The sequence below is a fragment of the Piliocolobus tephrosceles genome, chromosome X, assembly GCF_002776525.5.
Source record: "Piliocolobus tephrosceles isolate RC106 chromosome X, ASM277652v3, whole genome shotgun sequence".
Taxonomy (NCBI): Eukaryota; Metazoa; Chordata; class Mammalia; order Primates; family Cercopithecidae; genus Piliocolobus; species Piliocolobus tephrosceles.
This window is the reverse complement of record NC_045455.1, coordinates 80,891,911-80,911,391: the sequence shown is the minus strand read 5'-3', so window position 1 is coordinate 80,911,391 and position 19,481 is coordinate 80,891,911. Positions and strand designations below refer to the sequence as shown.

At 34.1% G+C, this 19,481-nt stretch overlaps 1 protein-coding gene across 2 annotated transcripts in view; it reads left to right on the top strand.

Moving 5' to 3' along the window:
- NBEA (neurobeachin) overlaps window positions 1–19,481 on the top strand; it is a 743,995-nt gene that overhangs the window by 387,640 nt on the left and 336,874 nt on the right. For both annotated transcript variants that reach the window (XM_023208811.1, XM_023208812.1), the window contains exon 37: window positions 17,883–17,991. In XM_023208811.1, coding sequence (XP_023064579.1) covers window positions 17,883–17,991 — 109 coding nt within the window. The remainder of the gene's footprint in view (window positions 1–17,882; window positions 17,992–19,481) is intronic.

Genomic DNA, 19,481 nt, shown 5'->3' with positions numbered 1-19,481 from the left:
TCAAGTGATAGAACTTGTTTATATTTAAAATGCAGGATCTCACAGTCTGAGGTCAAACACATGCATTTATAACAAACTGCATAAAATCAGTTACTTCCAAGAACATCAGAACCTGCTTGTTGACATCTATTCCATTTGGAATAGGATACTTTGTTCTGTTAACTGACTTTTTTTTTTCTGGTATTCATGACAACTCTTATCTGTTATTAAACAGAAAAGAATAGAACTGGATAAACTATTTTCTTTTTCTTTTTCCTATGAAAAACTTACACTAGAAAATGAAGATCACTTCATTCACTTTCTGTGTTGTATAGATACTCGAAGTAGGAAATGTTCTATAATAGCTATTCTTAAATTATCTGATGTTTTATTTACCTTGTTTTTTCCATGTTAAATGTACTGTACAGTTTTATAGCTGTAACAAAAATGACATTATCATTAAAATTCTATTTTTCTTAGCCTTCTTCCCATATAACATATTCATGCGTTCATTCAGTCATTTATCCGTTTAGCTGTATACTGTTGGTGAATTCATACTTCATGGCAGGTACCATGCAAATCATACTGGACACTGAGATAAATAGATTCTGTACTTCATTTGCTGAATTTTACAGTTTTAGAAAGAAAAAGTTTACAGTTTTAAAAGAAAATAAGAGGAAAAAGCAAAGATAGTGTGATAAATAAATATCCAAAACATTTGAGAGATTGGGAGAGGTCTCTTAGCTCTATAGGGATGAGGGTGTGGCAGGGGTTATAAGAAGAAGAAATGGCATATATAAAGTCCCTGAAATAGCATGACTCATTAAAGGAAATACAAGGGTTGTTCAAGGATATAGAATAAATATATTAAAGTGGCAGCAGAGAAGGTTGGAGAAGTAGACATCTCTATATTGTAATGTTTAACTTTTATATTGTAAATTGTGGGTAGCCATTGGAAACTTTAACTTTGGATAACACCAATGGAAAAGTGAAAAATGTAAAAGTAGACAGACATCTCTATATCATAATAAGTTTAACTATTATCTCGTAAATTATGGTTAGCCATTGGAGAAATTTAACTTTGGATAACACCAATGGAAAAGTGAAAAATATATTAGAAGGATGGAAGATTTGAGGGAGGCAGACAATTATATGGCTGTTGTAATCCAAGTGAGAAAAGATTAAGATTTAAACAAAAGCATTATCACTGGAAAGAAGTAACAGATTAAAGTATCTTATGGAAGTAAAATTTATAAACCTTGGTGGTTCAGAACGTTCCCATTCTACATAGAGTACACTCATTGAGGCATCATGGGTCTTAAAAGTGTTAGGACTCCTTCAGGGCCAGCCCTCCCCACTATAAATTCCCTGAAGGAATTCCCTCAGGGAATATGCCTAAAGTAACATGCCTTTGGGATTTTAAACCGGCCACCAGAAATAAAGCAGAGAATCTAGCCTGGAACTATCAGAGTAAGCCAAGATCCTTAAGAGAGGCTGATACGTTTCTAGTGGACTCTTCTTGTTATCACCAGAAACAAAAGCAAAGCATCTGTAGATAAATACTTAATGACTAAATATGTAAAACTGAAAGTCAATATGCATGAGAATCACCAAGGGGAAAAAAAGAATTTAGATCTCAAAGGGCTGCAAAGGTTAGAATTGTGAAATAAAATAAAGCACAAAGTAGAATGAATAAAGAGACCATTAGAAATGAAGAAGAAGATTTGGAAAAATAAAAACTTGTAGAATTTTTAAAATACAAGTTAGAAAAAAGATGTTTATTGATGATTCATCAGATTAGACAAAGATGGAAGTAATTAGTTAATTGGATTTTTAAAATTTTTTATTTTTGTGCATACATGGTAGATGTATATATTTGTGGGATATGAGATGTTTTGATACAGGTGTGCAATGCATAATAATCACATCATGTAAAATGGGGTATCCAGTGCCTCAGGCATTTATCCTTTATGTTACAAATAATACAATTATACTTCTAGTTATTTTTAAATATACAATTAAATTATTATAGACTGTGGTCACCTGGTTTTGCTATTCAATATTGGGTGTTATTCATTCTTTCTAATTAATTTTTTTTGTACTATTAACCACCCCTACCTTCTTTCCAACCCCCCAATACCCTTTCCAACCTCTTGTAACCATCTTTCTACTCTCTGTCTCTTTGAGTTCAATTGTTTTGATTTTTAGATTTCACAAATGAGTGAGAACATGCTATGTTTGTCTTTTCTGTGCCTGGCCTATTTCACTTAACATAATGGCTTGCAGTTACATCCATGTTGTTGCAAATGACAAGGTCTCATTCTTTTTTATGACTGAATATTACTCCATTGTGTACAAGTACTGCATTTTCTTTATCAATTCATCTGTTGATGGACATTTAGGATGCTTCCAAATCTTGGCTACTGTTAATAGTGCTGTAACAGATATGGGAGTGTAGATACCTCTTCCATAGATCGATTTCCTTTCATTGGAGTTTATACCCAGCACTGCGATTACTAGATCAAATGGTAGATGTATTTTTACTTTTTTGAGGAACCTCCAAAGTGTTTTCCATACTGGGCTGTACTAATTTACATCCCCACAAACAGTGTATGAGGGTTCCTTTTTCTCCACATCCTCACCAGCATTTGATATTGCTAAAGTTTAGATAAAAGCCATTTTAACTGGAGTGAGATGGCATCTCACTGTAGTTGTTTGTTTGTTTGTTTGTTTGTTTGCTTGTTTTGGGACAGAGTCTCACCAAGTCACCCAGGCCGTAGTGCAATGGCATGATCTCAGCTCACTGCAACCTCCAACTCCCAGGTTCAAGGAATTGTCCTGCCTCAGCCTCCCGAGTAGCTGGCATTACAGGCGCCCACCACCATGCCTGGCTAATTTTTCTATTTTTAATAGAGGTGGGGTTTTACCCTGTTGGCCGGGCTAGTCTCCAACTCCTGACCTCAGGTGATCCACCCACCTCGGCCTCCCAAAGTGCTGGGATTACAGGTGTGGGCCACCATGCCCAGCCTCGTTGTAGTTTTGGTTTGCATTTCTCTGATGATCAGTGATGTTGAAATGTTGAACACCTATTCATATGCCTGTTTGCCATTTGTATGTCTTCTTTTGAAAAATGTCTGTTCAAATTATTTGCCCATTTCTAATTGGATTATTAGATTTTTACCAATAGTGTTATTTGAGCTTCTTATATTAATCCCTTGTCAGATAGGTTATTAATCCCTTGTCAGATAGGTAGTTTGCAAATATTTTCTCCAATTTTTGGATTGTCTCTTCACTTTGTTGACTGTTTCCTTCATTGTGAAGAAGTTTTTTAACTTGATATGATCCCATGTGTCCATGTTTGCTTTGGTTGCCTGTGCTTTTGGGGTATTGCTCAAGAAATCATTGGCCTGACCAGTATCCTGGATATTTTCTCCAATGTTTTCTTCTAGTAGTTTTATGGTTTGAGTTTATAGATTTAAATAATCCATTTTGGTTTGATTTTTATATATGATGAGGGATTGGGGTCTAGTTTCATACTTCTGCATATGGATATCCAGTTTTCCCCACACTATATATATATATATATATTTTTTTTTTTTTTTTTTTTTAGAAGCAGCAAGATTTATTGCAAAGAGCAAAAGAACAAAGCTTCCACAGTGTGGAAGGGGACCCGAGCAGGTTGCCCTCCCACACCATTTATTAAAGAGATTATCTTTTCCCCAGTGTATGTTCTTTGGCACCTTTGTCAAAAATGAGTTCACTGTTGGTGTGTGGATTTGTTTCTGAGTTCTCTATTCTGTTTCATTGGTCTATGTGTCTGTTTTTATGCCAGTAACATGCTGTTTTGGTTACTATAGCTCTGTGATATAATTTGAAGTCAGGAGATTTCTCTAGTTTTGTTATTTTTACTTAGGATAGTTTTGGCTATTCTGGGCCTTTGGTGATTCCATATAAATTTGAGCATTGTTTTTTTCTATTTCTGTGAAGAATGTCATTGGTATTTTGATGGGAACTACATTGAATCTGTAGATTGCTTCAGATAGTATGGTGATTTTAACACTGTTGATTCTTCCAATCCAGGAACATGGAATATCCTTCCATTTTTTGATGTTCTCTTTGATTTGTTTCATTGATGTATTATAAATTTCATTATCAAGATATTTCACTTCTTAGGTTAGATAGGTTAGGTGTATTTTTTTAACTTACAGTATTTTTGACTTGTGATAAGTTTATTAGGACACAACTTCATCATAAGTCAGGAAACATCTATGTAGATTAATTACACATATATTAATGGCAAATAGTGCGTTAACCAAAAGTTTGAGAGGAACAGCTTGGCAATGGGTACATAAGGGCTTTGAAAAGCTCTAACGTATTTATGGAATTCTAAAAGGTCATTCACATGCCGGGGGCTATGTGTGTCCTCTGGACAGACTTAAGAAGGCCTTAAGCTTTCACCTTCTGCTGGCCTTGTGACAATATGGAAACAGGAAGTGAATGCTAAGGTACAGTTGAAACCTGCCTGGTTGATTGTTGAAGGGCTGTCCCTACACAGAGTTCCTTAGGAAAATCTGGGTGTTTTTTTCTTTCCAGGAATTTAAGGAAATCTCTATTCAACTATTAGTTGACTACTAAGGTAATGAAATACAGACTTCAGTGACCACACATGACAAAGAATATAAACCATACAAAATTAGTTAAGAAAAATCACTCATCAGATAACAAAAACAACACCAACAAATCCTACGGAAGAGAGAGAATGAGATTTTAAGAGTTGCCATATTATAATACTCAAAACATCATTGCAAGGAGACAAATTAAAAAGTATGACCCACACACAGCAAAAAACCAAATTGATACAAACTCTGCTTGAGGATGCATTGACTAGAACTTTCTAAACACAGACATTCAATTTTTAAAATATGTTCCACTAGTCAAAGAGATGTGCTTATATACTACTGGTGGGGGTGTAAATTATTTCAGCTATTGTGGAAAGTAATGTGGCACTTCCTTAAAGAGCTTAAAACAGAATTACCATTTGACCCAGCAATCCCATTACTGGGTATATACCCAAAGGAATATAAATCGTTCTACCATTAAGATACATGCATGCAAATGTTCATTGCAGCATCATTCACAGTAGCAGAGACATGAAATTAACCTAAATGTCCATCAGTGGTAGACTGGGTTAAGAAAATATGGTGCATATACACCAGTGAATATTATGAAGCCTTAAGAAAAAGAATGAAACCATGTCCTTTGCAACAACATGGATAGAGCTGGAGGCCATTATCCTAAGCAAATTAACACAGGAACAGAAAACCAATTACTGCATATTATCTCTTGTAAGTGGGAACTAAACAATGAGAACACATGATACTAGGAGGTAAATAACAGACCCTGGGGCCTGCATGAGGGTAGAGGGTGGGATAAGGGAGAGGATCAGAAAATGTACCTATCAGCTGCTATGCATATTAGTATAGTGGGTGACAAAATTATCTATACACCAAACCTGTGTGACATGCAGTTTGCCCATGTAACAAATATGCCCATGTACCCTTGAACCTAAAAGTTAAAAGAAATAACAAGGGAAAGAATGTGCTACACTAAAAAATATTTACTTAGTACAAAAGAAGGCAAGAAATGGAAGAAGAAATAAATAAGACATATAGAAAACAAATAGAAAAATGGCAGAAGTCCTTTCTTATCAATAAATCGGTGATTGCACTAAATGTAAGTGAAATGAACTTTCCAATTAAAACACTGAGATTTGAAGAGTGGATTTTATAAAAAGGATTCAACTGTAAGCTGTCTACAGGACACAGATTAATAGACACAAATAGGTTGACAGAAAAATGATTTTAAAACATATTCCATACAAATAGAACTCAAAAGAAGGGATGACTATGCTAATATCAGACAAACTGTATTTTAATACGAAAATCATTACAGTGACAAAGACATTATATGTTAATTATGCAAATCCATCAATAAGACATCATAGTTTTAAAAATTATATTCACTTAACAAGAGACCCCTAAAATACATTAAGCAAAAACAAACAGAACTAAAGGGAGAAATAAATAATTCAAATATGTTACTTGGAGACTTTAGTATCCCACTTTGAATAATGGATAGAATGTCTAGACTGAAACAACAGTATACACCACCTAGACCTCGCAACCATCTATAGAATATATCATTTAACAGTAGCAGGCACATGTTCTTCACAAGTGCACGTGAAATATTCTGTAGGACAGATCATATGTGGCCAAAAAACAATTCTCAATAAACTTAAAAAGGTTGAAAGCATACATTGTATCTTCTCCAACCACAATGGATTAGAATTTGAAATCAGTAAGAGAAGGAAATTTGAAAGATTCACAAATGTGTGGAAGTTAAACAGGAAACTCCTAAATAACCAATGGATTAAAGGGTACTTTACGAGAGAAATTATATAATACTCTGAAGAGAATGAAAAAAAAATCAAAACTCATAGGATGCATTTAAAGTAGGGCTCAGGGCCGGGTGCGGTGGCTCAAGCCTGTAATCCCAGCACTTTGGGAGGCCGAGAAGGGCGGATCACGAAGTCAGGAGATCGAGACCATCCTCGCTAACACGGTGAAACCCCGTCGCTAACACAGTGAAACCCCGCCTCTACTAAAAAAATACAAAAAACTAGCCGGGCGAAGTGGCGGAAGTCTGTAGTCCCAGCTACTCGGGAGGCTGAGGCAGGAGAATGGCGTGAACCCGGGAGGCGGAGCCTGCAGTGAGCTGAGATCGCTCCACTGCACTCCAGTCTGGGCGACAGAGCAAGACTTTGTCTCAAAAAATAAATAAATAAATAGAGTAGGGCTCAGAAGGAAATTCATAGCTATAAGTAACTACTTTTAAAAAGGGGAAATAAGAAAACATTAACATAACCTCCCACCCTCCCAACGGGACAAACTAGAATAAGAGGAGGAAATTATTTCCAAAACAGACTGAAGGAAGGAAAAAATAGCAATTAAAGTATAATTAAAGCAGAAAATTTGAAAGTAATAAAGATTAATAAAACCAAAAGTTGATCCTTTAAAAAGACCAACAAAATTGAAAAAACTTTAGCTAGAATAAAAAGAAAGAAGACTCAAATTACTAAAATCAGAAATGAAAGTAGGAACATTATTAATGACCTTAATGAAAGAATAAAGATTGGTCTACTATAGACCATTGTGTGTCAATACTAGAAAACCTATATGAAATGGAAAATTTTCTGGAAACATAACTAACACTAAACTAAAAGTGACTGAATATGAAATAGAAAATCTCAATATTGCTGTAACAGTAAGGAGTTTAAGTTAGTAATTTAACAAAACTTCCAACAAAGAAAAATTGATTACCAGATGTTTTCCCAGTTAATGCTATCAAACATTTGAGACGGAAGAGAGTCAACAGCAGTCCTTCTCAAACTCTCCCAAAACGTAGAAGAGGATGAAACACTAACTCATTTTATGAGGCGAGTATTACCCTGAATGATACCAAACCCAGATAAAGCCATCTGAAAAGTAACAAACCAGTGTCTACAATGCTATTAAATAAAGGTTAATAAAACTACAAATCTTATGACTATGGATGCAAAATCCTGAACAAAATACTGGCAGATCTACTTCAGCAATACATAAGAAAGGATTATATACCCTGATTAAATGGGATTTATTCCAGGAATTTATAGTTGGTTTAACACGTGAAAATCAGTCAACATAATACACTATATTGCTGAAGTGACTGGGAGATACCTTAATAGATACAAAAATCATTTGGCAAAATTTAATACTGTTTAATGATAAAAATACTCAACATATGAGGAGTGGAAGGAAGCTTTTTCAATCTGATAAGTGAGATTTGCAAAACAAAACAAAGAACCCCACAATGAAGTCATGCTTATTTATGAAAGACTGAATGTATTCACCCTAAGGGAAGAAGACAACAATGCCCACTAATACTAGTTCAACTCAACATTATACTGGAGGTTCTAGCTAGGGCAGTTAATTAAGAAAACAAAATAAAAACCATCTAAGTTGAAAATGAAGAAACTCTCTATTTGTAGAAGATAGGACTTATAGCAAACCTTAAACTACCAAAAAAAGGTTCAGTTAGAGCTAATAAACAAGTTCAGCAAAATGGCAGGATATGAGATCCATATATAAAGATCAATTGCATTTCTATACACTAGCAATGAACCATCTGAAAATAAAGAAAACGGTTCCATTAACAATAAAGTCAAAAATAATATAATAATAATATTAAGTAATGCTCAACATCAGTAGTCATTATGGAAATGCAAATCAAAACTACTATGAGATACCACTGGATAACCATTTGGATAGACACTGTAGTACTCTATTCTTATATTGCTATAAAGAAATACCTGAGACTGGGTAATTTATAAAGAAAAGAGCCTTCTGCAGGCTGTAAAGGAGGCGTGATGCTGACATCTGCTTGGCTTCTGGGAGGCCTCAGGAAACAGACAATCATGGTGGAAGGTGAAGTGGGGGTAGGCATTGTCTTACATGGCAGAAGCAGGAGCAAGAGAGAGGGGGAGGTGTTACACACTTTTAACAACCAAATTTCGTGAGATCTCACACTCTATCATGAGAACAGCAGCAAGGGGATGTTTCTAAACCATTCATGAGAAACCACCACCATGATCCAGTCACTTCCCACCAAGCCCCACCTCCATCATTGGAAATTACACTTTGACATACAATTTGGGTGGGAACACAGATCCGAACCATATTAGGCACTATCAAAAAATTAGAAAATAGTGAGTGTTAGTAAGGACACGGAGAAACTGAAACACTTGTGCATTGTTGATGGCATGGTAAATTGGAGTAGTCACTATGGAAAACAGTATCGCAGATCCTAAGAAATTTAAAAATAGAATTGCCGTTATCATCCAGCTATTCCACTGCTGCTTATGTTCCCAAAAGATTTAAAAGTAGGGACTCTAAGTAGTATATGTACACATATGTTCGTAGCTGCATTATTTGCAGTACTGAAAAGGTTAAAGCAACCAAAATGCCCATTGACAAGTGAACTATAAACAGAGCTCTTTATACATACAATGGAATATTATTCAGCCTTCAAAAGGAATGAAATTCTAACACATTCTACAACATGGATGTTAAATAAAATAAGCCAGTAATAAAAGGACAAATACCACATGATTCCACTTATATGAGGTACCTAGAGTAGTGAAACTCACAGAGACAAAGTGGGATGATGGTGGCCAGGGGCTGAGGATGGAGGAGCAGGTAATGGGGAATTATTAATATTTCTTAATAGGTAAAGAATTTAGATTTTACAAAATGAAACAAGTTCTGTGAATGGTTATTAGTGATAGTAGCAAAACAATGTAAATGTGTTTAGTACCACTGAACTGTACAATTAAAAACTGTAAATTTTGTATTATATGTATTTTATTACAATTAAATTTTTTTTAAAAAAAAGAATAAATTTAGTCAAATAATGTCAACACTTATCCATCAAAAACCACAACGTTGTTGAATTTCTTTCAAACATTGCTGAAAGAAATGAAAGAGGATATAAATAAATGGAAATACCTCCCAGGTTTTAATGGATTGGAAAAGTTAATAATTTTAAGATAACAGTACTTTTCAAATTTATATATAATGTCAGTGCATTCTATCAAAATTTTAGCTGTCTTTTTTCAGAAATGGAGAAGTTGATTCTAAAATAATATGGAATTGCAAGAGACATAGGATAAACAAACCTATATTAAAAGAATAAATTTGGAGGACGTATACTTCTTAATTTCAAAACTTAATACAAAGCTCCAGTGATAAAAACAGTGTGGTACTAAATAAAGATAGTCTTACAGACAAATTTAATAAAATTTGAGAGTCCACAAAGAAACCCATATACTTATGGTCAATTTATTTTCAACAAAGTTGCCAAGACTTTTCAAAATGACTGTCCTCACCATTGTTGAAAGGACAGTCATTTCAACAATGGTGCTGGAACAACTGGATATCAACAGGTCAAAGAATAAATCTAGGCTCCAACCTCACACCCTATGAAAAAATTAATTCAAAATTCATGAAAGACCCAAATGTGAGAACTATAACTATTAGAAGGAAACATAGTTAAAAATCTTCATGACCTTGAATTACACAATGGTTTTCGTAGATATGACACCAAAAGGACAAGCAAAAAAAAGTAAATTGATAGTCATCAAAATTTAAAACTTGTGTGTGTCAAAAGACATTCATTTACAAGATAGTGAAAATACAACAACAGAATTGAAATCAGTGTTTGCAAATCAAAAAGAGTCTTATCTCCAGACTATAAAAGTAATCCTTGCAACTCAATAATAAAAAGACAAATGACCCAATTTAAAAATGAGTAGAAGATATAAGTAGACGTTTCTCCAAAGAAGATATACAGATGGCCAATGAGCACATGAAAAGATTCTCAGAAATGCAAATCAAAACTGCAGTAAGATACCACTTCATATTCACTAGAATGGCTATAATGTTTAAAACAGACAGTAACGAGTGTTGACCAGGATTCACAGAAATTGGACCTCACACTTTGTTGGTGAGAATGTAAAGTAGTACAGCCACTGTGGAAAACAGTTTGGCTGTTACTCAGCAAGTTAAACATAGAGTTACCATATGACCCAGCAATTTCATCTGTAGCTACATCCTCAAGAAAATTGAAAACATATGTTCACAAAAAACTATTCATAATAGCATAATTCCTAATTGCCTGTAAGTGGAAACAACCCAAATGTTCGTCAGCTGGTGAGCTGGTAAACAAACTGTGATATATGCATAAAACAGAATATTGTTCACCAATAAAAAGGAATAAGGTACTGATACTTGACATGGATGAACCTGGAAAATATTATGCTACCTGAAAGAAGCTAGATGCATATTGTATGATTCCATTTAAATGAAGTGTCTAGAATAGGAAAATCCATAGAAACAGAAAGCAGAATAGTACTTACCAGAAGAGTGGAGGAAGAGGAAATTGAGACTAACTACTAATAAGTATGAGGATTTTTGCAGAATGACAAAAAGGATCTAGACTCACATAGTTCATGGTTGCACAAGATAGTGAGTATACTAAAAACCACTAAAGTGTACATTTTTAAATGGCGAGGATTTTGTTATGTGAAATACATCTCAATTTTAAAAATACTTTTTAAAAATTAGCATGAAATGAACATTTAGAGATAACCATAATTTTAGATAGTTTATCCCGGAGAGCACAGCAACTAAGAAACTTACAATGTATGCATGTCAGGATAAAATAAGAAAATCTCATAATGACAAAACTATACAAGGATAAAAGTATGCAAATTAATTGGTAAATGTGTGTACATCTACATACAAATTGTCTTTATAAAGGGCAATGATATGTAATATGTGAGTTTGAACTCGACAATACTGGGCAATAGCTTGTAAGTTAGAAGGGATTATTACATAATATTGTTGTAGAAGAAGCTTATGATATTATTTAACTTCATACTTATTTAAGTTAACTATACCTGGTAAAAGCCCAAGCATAGCAATGAAATGAATAGAATAAATACATCTCCAATCAGTAGGGAGTAAAAAAGATGGAATCAAAACTAAATTTTCTATCACCAACCCCTCCCCACCCCAATAAAAAGCATTAAAAAACTGGAACCGATGGAAGATTTTTAAAGTATTGGGCTAGAATTAAATACATTATATATCAATAAGCACAATAAATATAAAAGGACTATGGTTTCCAGTTAAAAACCAAATTTCTCAGATAGGATTAAAACTCCAGGTGAGTTCCATTTACTAAAGACATACCCAAAGCCAGAAGAATGTTGGAGGTAAAAGGTAGAAAAATATATACTGGACACTAATCAAAAAACTAAGCTGACATAGCTATATTGATATTTTAAAGAATATTTCAAGGCAAAAATTGTTAGTGAAAAACTAAGTCATATGGTTAAGAAAAGTTGAATTTTCTTAAGATGCTACCATCCTAAATTCATGTATGTCAAATAAATAACCTCCAAATGTGTAAAGCAAAAAGTGATGAAACATCAGGGAGAAAATGACAAATCTGCCATCTTTGTGGAAGATTTCAACACTCCTATATCAGTTATCAAAATATCCAGCAGACGAAAAAATTCAGTGAATATATACAGGATTTGAATAACATAATTAGCATTTGATCTTATTGATATATAGAACTTTTCACCCAATCATAGAGAGTACATATTATTCTCAAGCAAACATGTAACATGTGTAAAATCTAATCACATGATTCAGGGGTCGCCAATCCCTGGGCCACAGTCTAGTACCAGTCCTTAGCCTGTTAGGAGCCAGGCCGCACAGTAGCGGATGAATGACTAGCAAGCGAGCCAAGCTTCATCTATATTTATAGCCTCTTCCCACTGCTGGCATCACCGCCTGAGCTCCACCTCCTGTCTCATAGGAGCGTGGACGCTATTGTGAACTGTGCATGCAAGGGATATAGGTTACATGCTGCTTATGAGAATCTAATGGCTGATAATCTGTCACCATCTCCCATCACCCCCAGAGGGAAACGTCTAGTCACAGGAAAACAAGCTCAGGGCTCCCACTGATTCTACATTATGGTGAGTTGTATAATTACTTCATTATGTATTACAATGTAATCATAAGAATAAAGTACAATAAATGTAATGTGCTTGAATCATCTCGAAACCATCCCTTTCCATCCACTTTGGCCCGCGGAAAAATTGTCTTCCACGAAACTAGTCCCTGGTGCCGAAAAGGTTGGGAACTGCTGACATAGCTAGATCACAACACAAGTCTTATCAGATTTTAAGAATTAGTGTTATAAATACCATGATATCTGACCAGTGTAAATTTAAATTTGAAGGTGAGAACAAAAAATTATATTAAAATATTCTCATTACTGCTGAAGAATTTTGAACATTTAAATAACTTATATTTCAAAGAAACATAAAAAGTATTTAGACTGAACAATATAGATATACTAAATGCAACAACTTGTAGAATGTAAGGAAAATGAAACTTGAAGATAAATCTATTTGCATAAAAGCTTATTACTTGAGAGAAAAGCCTAAAATTAATGAATTAAATCTCTAACTGCAAAAAAAAAAAAAATCCAAGTTAGGAAACTAACAGAACCCTTTCGCAAAGTAGAAGAAAGCTGATAATAGTGAAATCTAACATAAATCAGTGAAATAGAAAAATAAGATACAGTGGAAAAGATTAACAAAGATAAATGTTTATTCATTAACTGATAATAAACTAGCAAACTCTTCTACAATTAAAAACAAAATAAAACAACACAAATAGTGAACACACAGAATGAAAAAGAGACAGAATTATAGCCAAAACTAATTAGAAAAGAAAATGAGACTGCTATCAAAACATTATACCATTAAAATTACAAATTTAAATGAAATGAGCAATTTCCTAGAAGATATACAACTTCCTGTAACTGAATAAGAAGAAACAAAACCGTCAATAGTTCTTTAAGTATGAAAGAAAGTTAGTCAGTAAAATTTCTTCCTGTAGAGAAAACTCTAAGCCCAAATAGTTTACAAGATAGTCTATCAAATGTTCAAGTAAAACACTGTTCCAAACTTACACAAACTCCTAGAGATCAGAGACGGGGAATGATCCAGAGTGTTCATTGAGGCTTGTGTAATCTTAATTATAAGAGCAAACAAGATGTGTGGGAGAAAGGAAAATCACACGCCAGTCTCCCTTATGAATATAGATCTGTAAGTTCTAATTAAAATATTAGCAGAACTCAATTCAACTGTGTATAAAAAGATAACATGTATATGTGGGGCAAACTGGAAGAGGGTGATGAGGGAAATTTATCCCATGAATGCAGGAGTTGTTCATCATTTTAAAAATTTCTAAAAATGTCATTCATTTATCACATTAAAAGTGAAAACCTTTATGATCATCTTAGTAGGTGCAGACATCTAGTAAAGGTCAATAACATTCATGATTAGAAAGAATACTCTCAGCAAATTAAGAATAGAAGAGAATTTTGAACTATTTTAATTTCAAAAACAGTGTCTATAGCTTTATTTATAAAACTCACAAACAAGCAATCTGAACAACATATTGCTTTGGCATATATACATGTCTGAGATAAAATAATTTGTTACAGAAGGAAGAGACTGATAAACACCAAGTGCAGCCGAGTGGTTTATTTATTTATTTACATATACTATTTTTTTAAGTAAGTGAGCTTAGGATAGTAAAGACATTCATGTAGCCTCTTAAAACCTGAGTTAAAAGCAATTTGACTGTCAAAAAGAAATACAGATTTTATCCTCAGTCAAAATTCATCTTGTTACTTTCTTTAGCAGCCTAGATGTAAGACTGAGGAAGGAGACCAGTGTGTTAACACAGGGTTACATGTCTTTAACTCCAACGCAGTAGGTAGATCAGGAGTTAAGTGAAGGTTTGGCAAGAGAGTGGTTAAAACATGGAATTGTGGGATCCCAGATGGATGCAAAAGTGAGTGAATTTTTAAGCAGAAGATGAAAGAGAGCAGCAAGGATAGGAGATCATGATCTGAGAGTAGACTTAAAGCATGAAGATTTGTGAAATGAAGCTACTTATGGCCATTGGATTTATTTACTGAAGTGAGGGAGACTTGAAGATCTTTCGAGTTAACCAGTCAAAGAATTGTGAGCTGCTGTGATCAGTGTTTTCCATGTGGGTAATGGGGTCATTCAGAACGGTGGCAAGAGTCATAGAAAGATACCTTCTCCTCATGTAAATAAAACAGCATAGATCACTTGGCAGAACTCATAAGTGCCCAAGATAGGGGAACAGACTTTGGAAAACTGATACAATTTCTTTGGTGTGTCTGAGGAGAGGAGTCTTTTGTTACAAAGCCTCCACCCCCACTGCCATGCCTCTTTGCTTTGCTAATCCACTGCTTTGCTCCTGGGAATGATATGTATTAACCAGCCAGACCATGTGCCCTTCCCTTCCTGCTGTCTCCTGTTAATCTATTTAAGTTTTGTGATCTGCACTAATTGGCACATATTAGATTTCTTCCTGGCTTTCTTCAGCCTTCAGCATGCACTAGACAAAGCCATTGAACGGACTATTCTAATACCATATCTCTTCTCTCTTTTGAAGCCTCTCTACAAAATGTAGGTTGATAATATGATCAAAAGTTAATAATCAAAGTTTACATGATTTTCTTTTTTAGCTTAATTTTCCATTTCCCTCAGTGATGAAAACTGTATGTTTGTTTGCCCTCCAACATCATTTACAGAGGAGTTTTTATCTTTTTTCCTAAGTATCGTCATGCCTAACAGATTTCCATAACCTCTATATTCTTTTAATAATTGGTGTTGTGGTTAACTTTTAGATGGAAAACTAGACAACTTTCCCATTAGAATGTGCCTATGTCCCCCGCAAGAGATTGGAGAGATTACTGCTCCATGCTTCTAGGAAATATCTGCACCTATCCTGCTGCTATGCAAGATTTTACTGGTGCTGCTGTCATACTGTCAGAACCATTCCCACTGGTCCTAGAGTGACAGAGTAGTTATTTAACCTAAATCTCATCAAGGAGTGGTTAAATCTATGTCCGAGCAGACATGGATTTTAGACAGATTTCTACTGAGAACTATTGTGAATTCAGTGTTGCTCAGTATTTACATTACCACCCTAAAATAAAGGAACCATTCACCTGTCGGTTTTTATGAAAGATGCCGCAAAGATATTGCAAGTAATTTGGTGGAAAGATTAAAACTTCATGTTTTGTAATTCAACCTTAATATTAGAAAGAACAAATAAATCCAAAATAGTCACGCTCACCTCAAAGACATATGTAGGCTTTTAAAATTATATTTAAACAATAAATTAGAAATATCAGAATATATAATGATATTTTGTTTCTTCTGCTTCTATTTATGTGTCAGTAAAGAAGAAAGTTTGCCACAGGTAGACATGATATAGTGAAGAATATAGAAGGAATTACTAGGACTCAGTATTTAGTAAGTACAGAAATTAAAACAAAGTTAAACCTATTCCCATCTGATTTATATTTATGAAAACTTGAGCAAAAAAAGTTGATATATTTCATTAATGAGCAGTGAAAATAAGTAATGCTATTATTGAAATAGTACTTCTGATTAAAATCCCCAAAAAGAAAAACTGTACAATGAAGGAATATAAGGATTAGAATGAAAGTTAAAAAGGACATAGATAAAGGAACTGAAAGTACTTCTTAAGCTTGCCCTTTAAGGAAAGCCCAGAAAGACTTGAGGGTAGCTTTTTAAATATTATTTGTGAGTTTTTTTTTAACATACAGTAATTACTTTTTGCCACAAAAAAAAATAAGACTAAAAAAGGTCAAATCATTGTTTTAATTGACACAGTGAAAAACAAAATGATATTAATTGTTACAATCAATATTATCTTGCCCTCCTCTTCCTCCTCTTCCTCCTCCTCCATCTCCTCCATCATCGTCATCATCATCATGTGGCTTAAACCAGTAATCAGTTTTTTCTTTCTCATGATTCTCATTGCCTGGGGTCAGCTAAGCAGTTCTCTCTGGCTCCATGTGGAGTTGTCTGGGTTTGCAGTGTCCTGAATGTGACTGACTTTGGGCTGAGACCTCATCTAGGCCTGAGAGCCCGAGCACCTCTGTGCTCTTCAGCATGCTCCATGTCATGTAGGCTTCTCTCAGGGGAGCAACAGAGTCCAGAAGAGAGTTCAAAAGATATCAAAAGCTGCCTGGCATCTTATGTCCTAGCCTGAGGAGTTGCATAGCATCACTTCTGCTGTATTCTGTGGCTCACAGGAAGTCACAGGGCAAGCCCAGATCAACAAGGAGTAGAAAAAGTCTCCATTTTTTAATGACAAAGTCACAGGGCCAAAGAGCATGTGGGATGAGAAATGTTCTTGCAGCCATCTTTGGAAGTAGTCTCTGCCACGTGTTACAAAAGAAGTTAGAAGAAGCTCCCTGTGTGTACATGTGAAAAGATATCCAAGATACATTGCTATGTGAGAAAACCTGGGTAAAGAACAGACTGTATAATGTACTAATAATTATCAGTGTTAGGAAGTGAGGGAAAAGAATGTATTTGTATTTTATTTGTATATTTTAGAAGTCTCTGAAACACACCCAGGCATAACAGTGGGTATCTGTTGAGGTTGAAAATTTGGCGACTGGAGGACATAGTGAGAGGCTTTTCACTGTAAATGTTACTACACATTTTAAAAATAATGCGAATCTTCTGAATAAGTAACTTCTCTAGTTAAAAAATTCGGTTCTATGGTTGAACTTTAACGGTAGTTCCATATTAGAATTTGGAATCTCAGCATTTAAAAGAACTTTAGGTGTCATTTAGTCCTATCATTCTGCATTATTTAAAGTAAGAATCTACATGGTTTATCTGAAATTCAAATTTCACTGGGTATCCTATATTTTTAAAAATTTTATTGAGGTACAATTTAAAAAAAAAAATAAAGTAAGAATCTAGTCTATTGATTTCCTAAAGTGTGGTCATCGAACTTATCTATGAAAAATTACCTCTAGGATGGTGAGTTCTGTTGCATAACCATTTTAAAACACTCCAACCAAAATTGTTTATTTTTAAGTAACCTATCTTAATTGAATTAACTGAATTGCTGATTCACAAGACACACTATTTAACAGAGGAATTGGTGCAACAGTTTTATGACATCTTTCTATATTTCACATTTTATTGAATCATAATTTAAAAGATATTAATTTTATATCTAGCTTTATCTAAAACATATATATTTGAAATACTACAATCTGATTATTGGAAAAAATTGGACTAACCAAAGCTATTAAGAGTAATATTTCTAAAGAATAATATTTCTTTTTAGATTACTGTGCCATGCTATGAAGGACCATATAGTTCGTGTTGCAAATGAAGCTGAGTTTATTTTGAACAGACAGAGAGCTGAAGATGTACATAAACATGCAGAGTTTGAGGTAAGGTTTTGGGAGTAGACTAAATTCTGCATTTCTGTTATAAGCCAAAAATCACCTATCTGTGACCTTACATAAGAATGTTTTTTAAAAGGAAAATTTCACTGAAGGCATTTCTGTTTCTGTTTTTTAAAAGCTTTAGTAAATGTCAAACACAGAGTACTAATTTATTTTCACCCCATTTACAGCATGAAAACATTCCTTCCGCCCTATATATGCCTAACCATTTGGTAGACTGAAGTTATTCTAACCTACTCAAGAGTAAATGCAAAAAATAATTTATAATGCAACAATTTTAGTTATTTTAAGCTAGCAGATATTTACACAGCAATAGGTCGATATGAGTATATGATACAGTTATATGAATAAACTTATATAACATTCAAAAAAATCTTTCAATTTCTATGTTTTATATATAACAGTTATTTATTATTTCAGTTTATTCCATTTACGAGACAAAATAGGTTCCAGAAATATTTATGTTTGGTGTTTGGCTTATGTTGGACTTGAAAGTAATAAATGACCCACCAATTTATTCTCCTGATACAAGAGGCTAACAAGTATGGTGTAGCTAGAAATCAGAGCCCACAATTCTAGTTTTGAAGAGGTTTTTATCTCAGTAAAGCAGCTCTGTGAGTCATACACGTTGATAGACTGTGTCTAGTGATCTCTGACCTAGCTAGCTGAAAAGCATGAGACAGGAAAATAGCTGCCGTTGCTTTCAAACACATGACCTCTGCTTCATTCGGTCAGAAGAGGCACGAGACAAGCAGGCACTTGTCTTGTGAAATTGCAACAACCATATTCTGGAAAAGATATCAGATATTTTAAACTTTGATAAAAGTATAGGGATCTTTAAGTGTCTATCAAAGTGAAGTTTCGTAGTAGTAAATAAGATTTGGAATCTCAACTGAATTCCCTGCAGGATCAGTTTTGAGTCTCAGTACTTCCACTAAGAAAATCAAGATATTTTGTGGGGATATAAGCAGATCAATATTTGTTATGTGGAAACATTTAAAGTAAATTTTCAAGTGGTTGGATATTAGTTATGAGCTTTAACACATGTTTAACCAAGATGACAGTAGGCCAAGGGCAGTTTCTCAGCCGTTTTTGTTGTTATCGATTCCCTAAGGAATCCTTTTAGACATTTTGCCTAATTGGCTTCTCATCCCAAAGAAATTTTATAATACCTCCCATAGGCTGTGCATCTGTTTCTGTACTTACATACATTTGTGTTTTACGTCCTGAAATAACAATATTTGTATCCCCCACGCAACACACACCGATTTTTCACTCTTAGGAATGAGATTACCCTCGTTGTGGGTCAACTTCCAAGGTGATAAGAGGTTTCCGAGGAGACATGAAGACTTAGTGTTTTTTAGATTTTATATACATAAAATATAATATTAATGTAAATCTAATTTTGATTGTATGCCAGTGTTATTTGATGATTGTACCTTATTTTTTTAACCTGAATGTTTCTATCTCTTCTT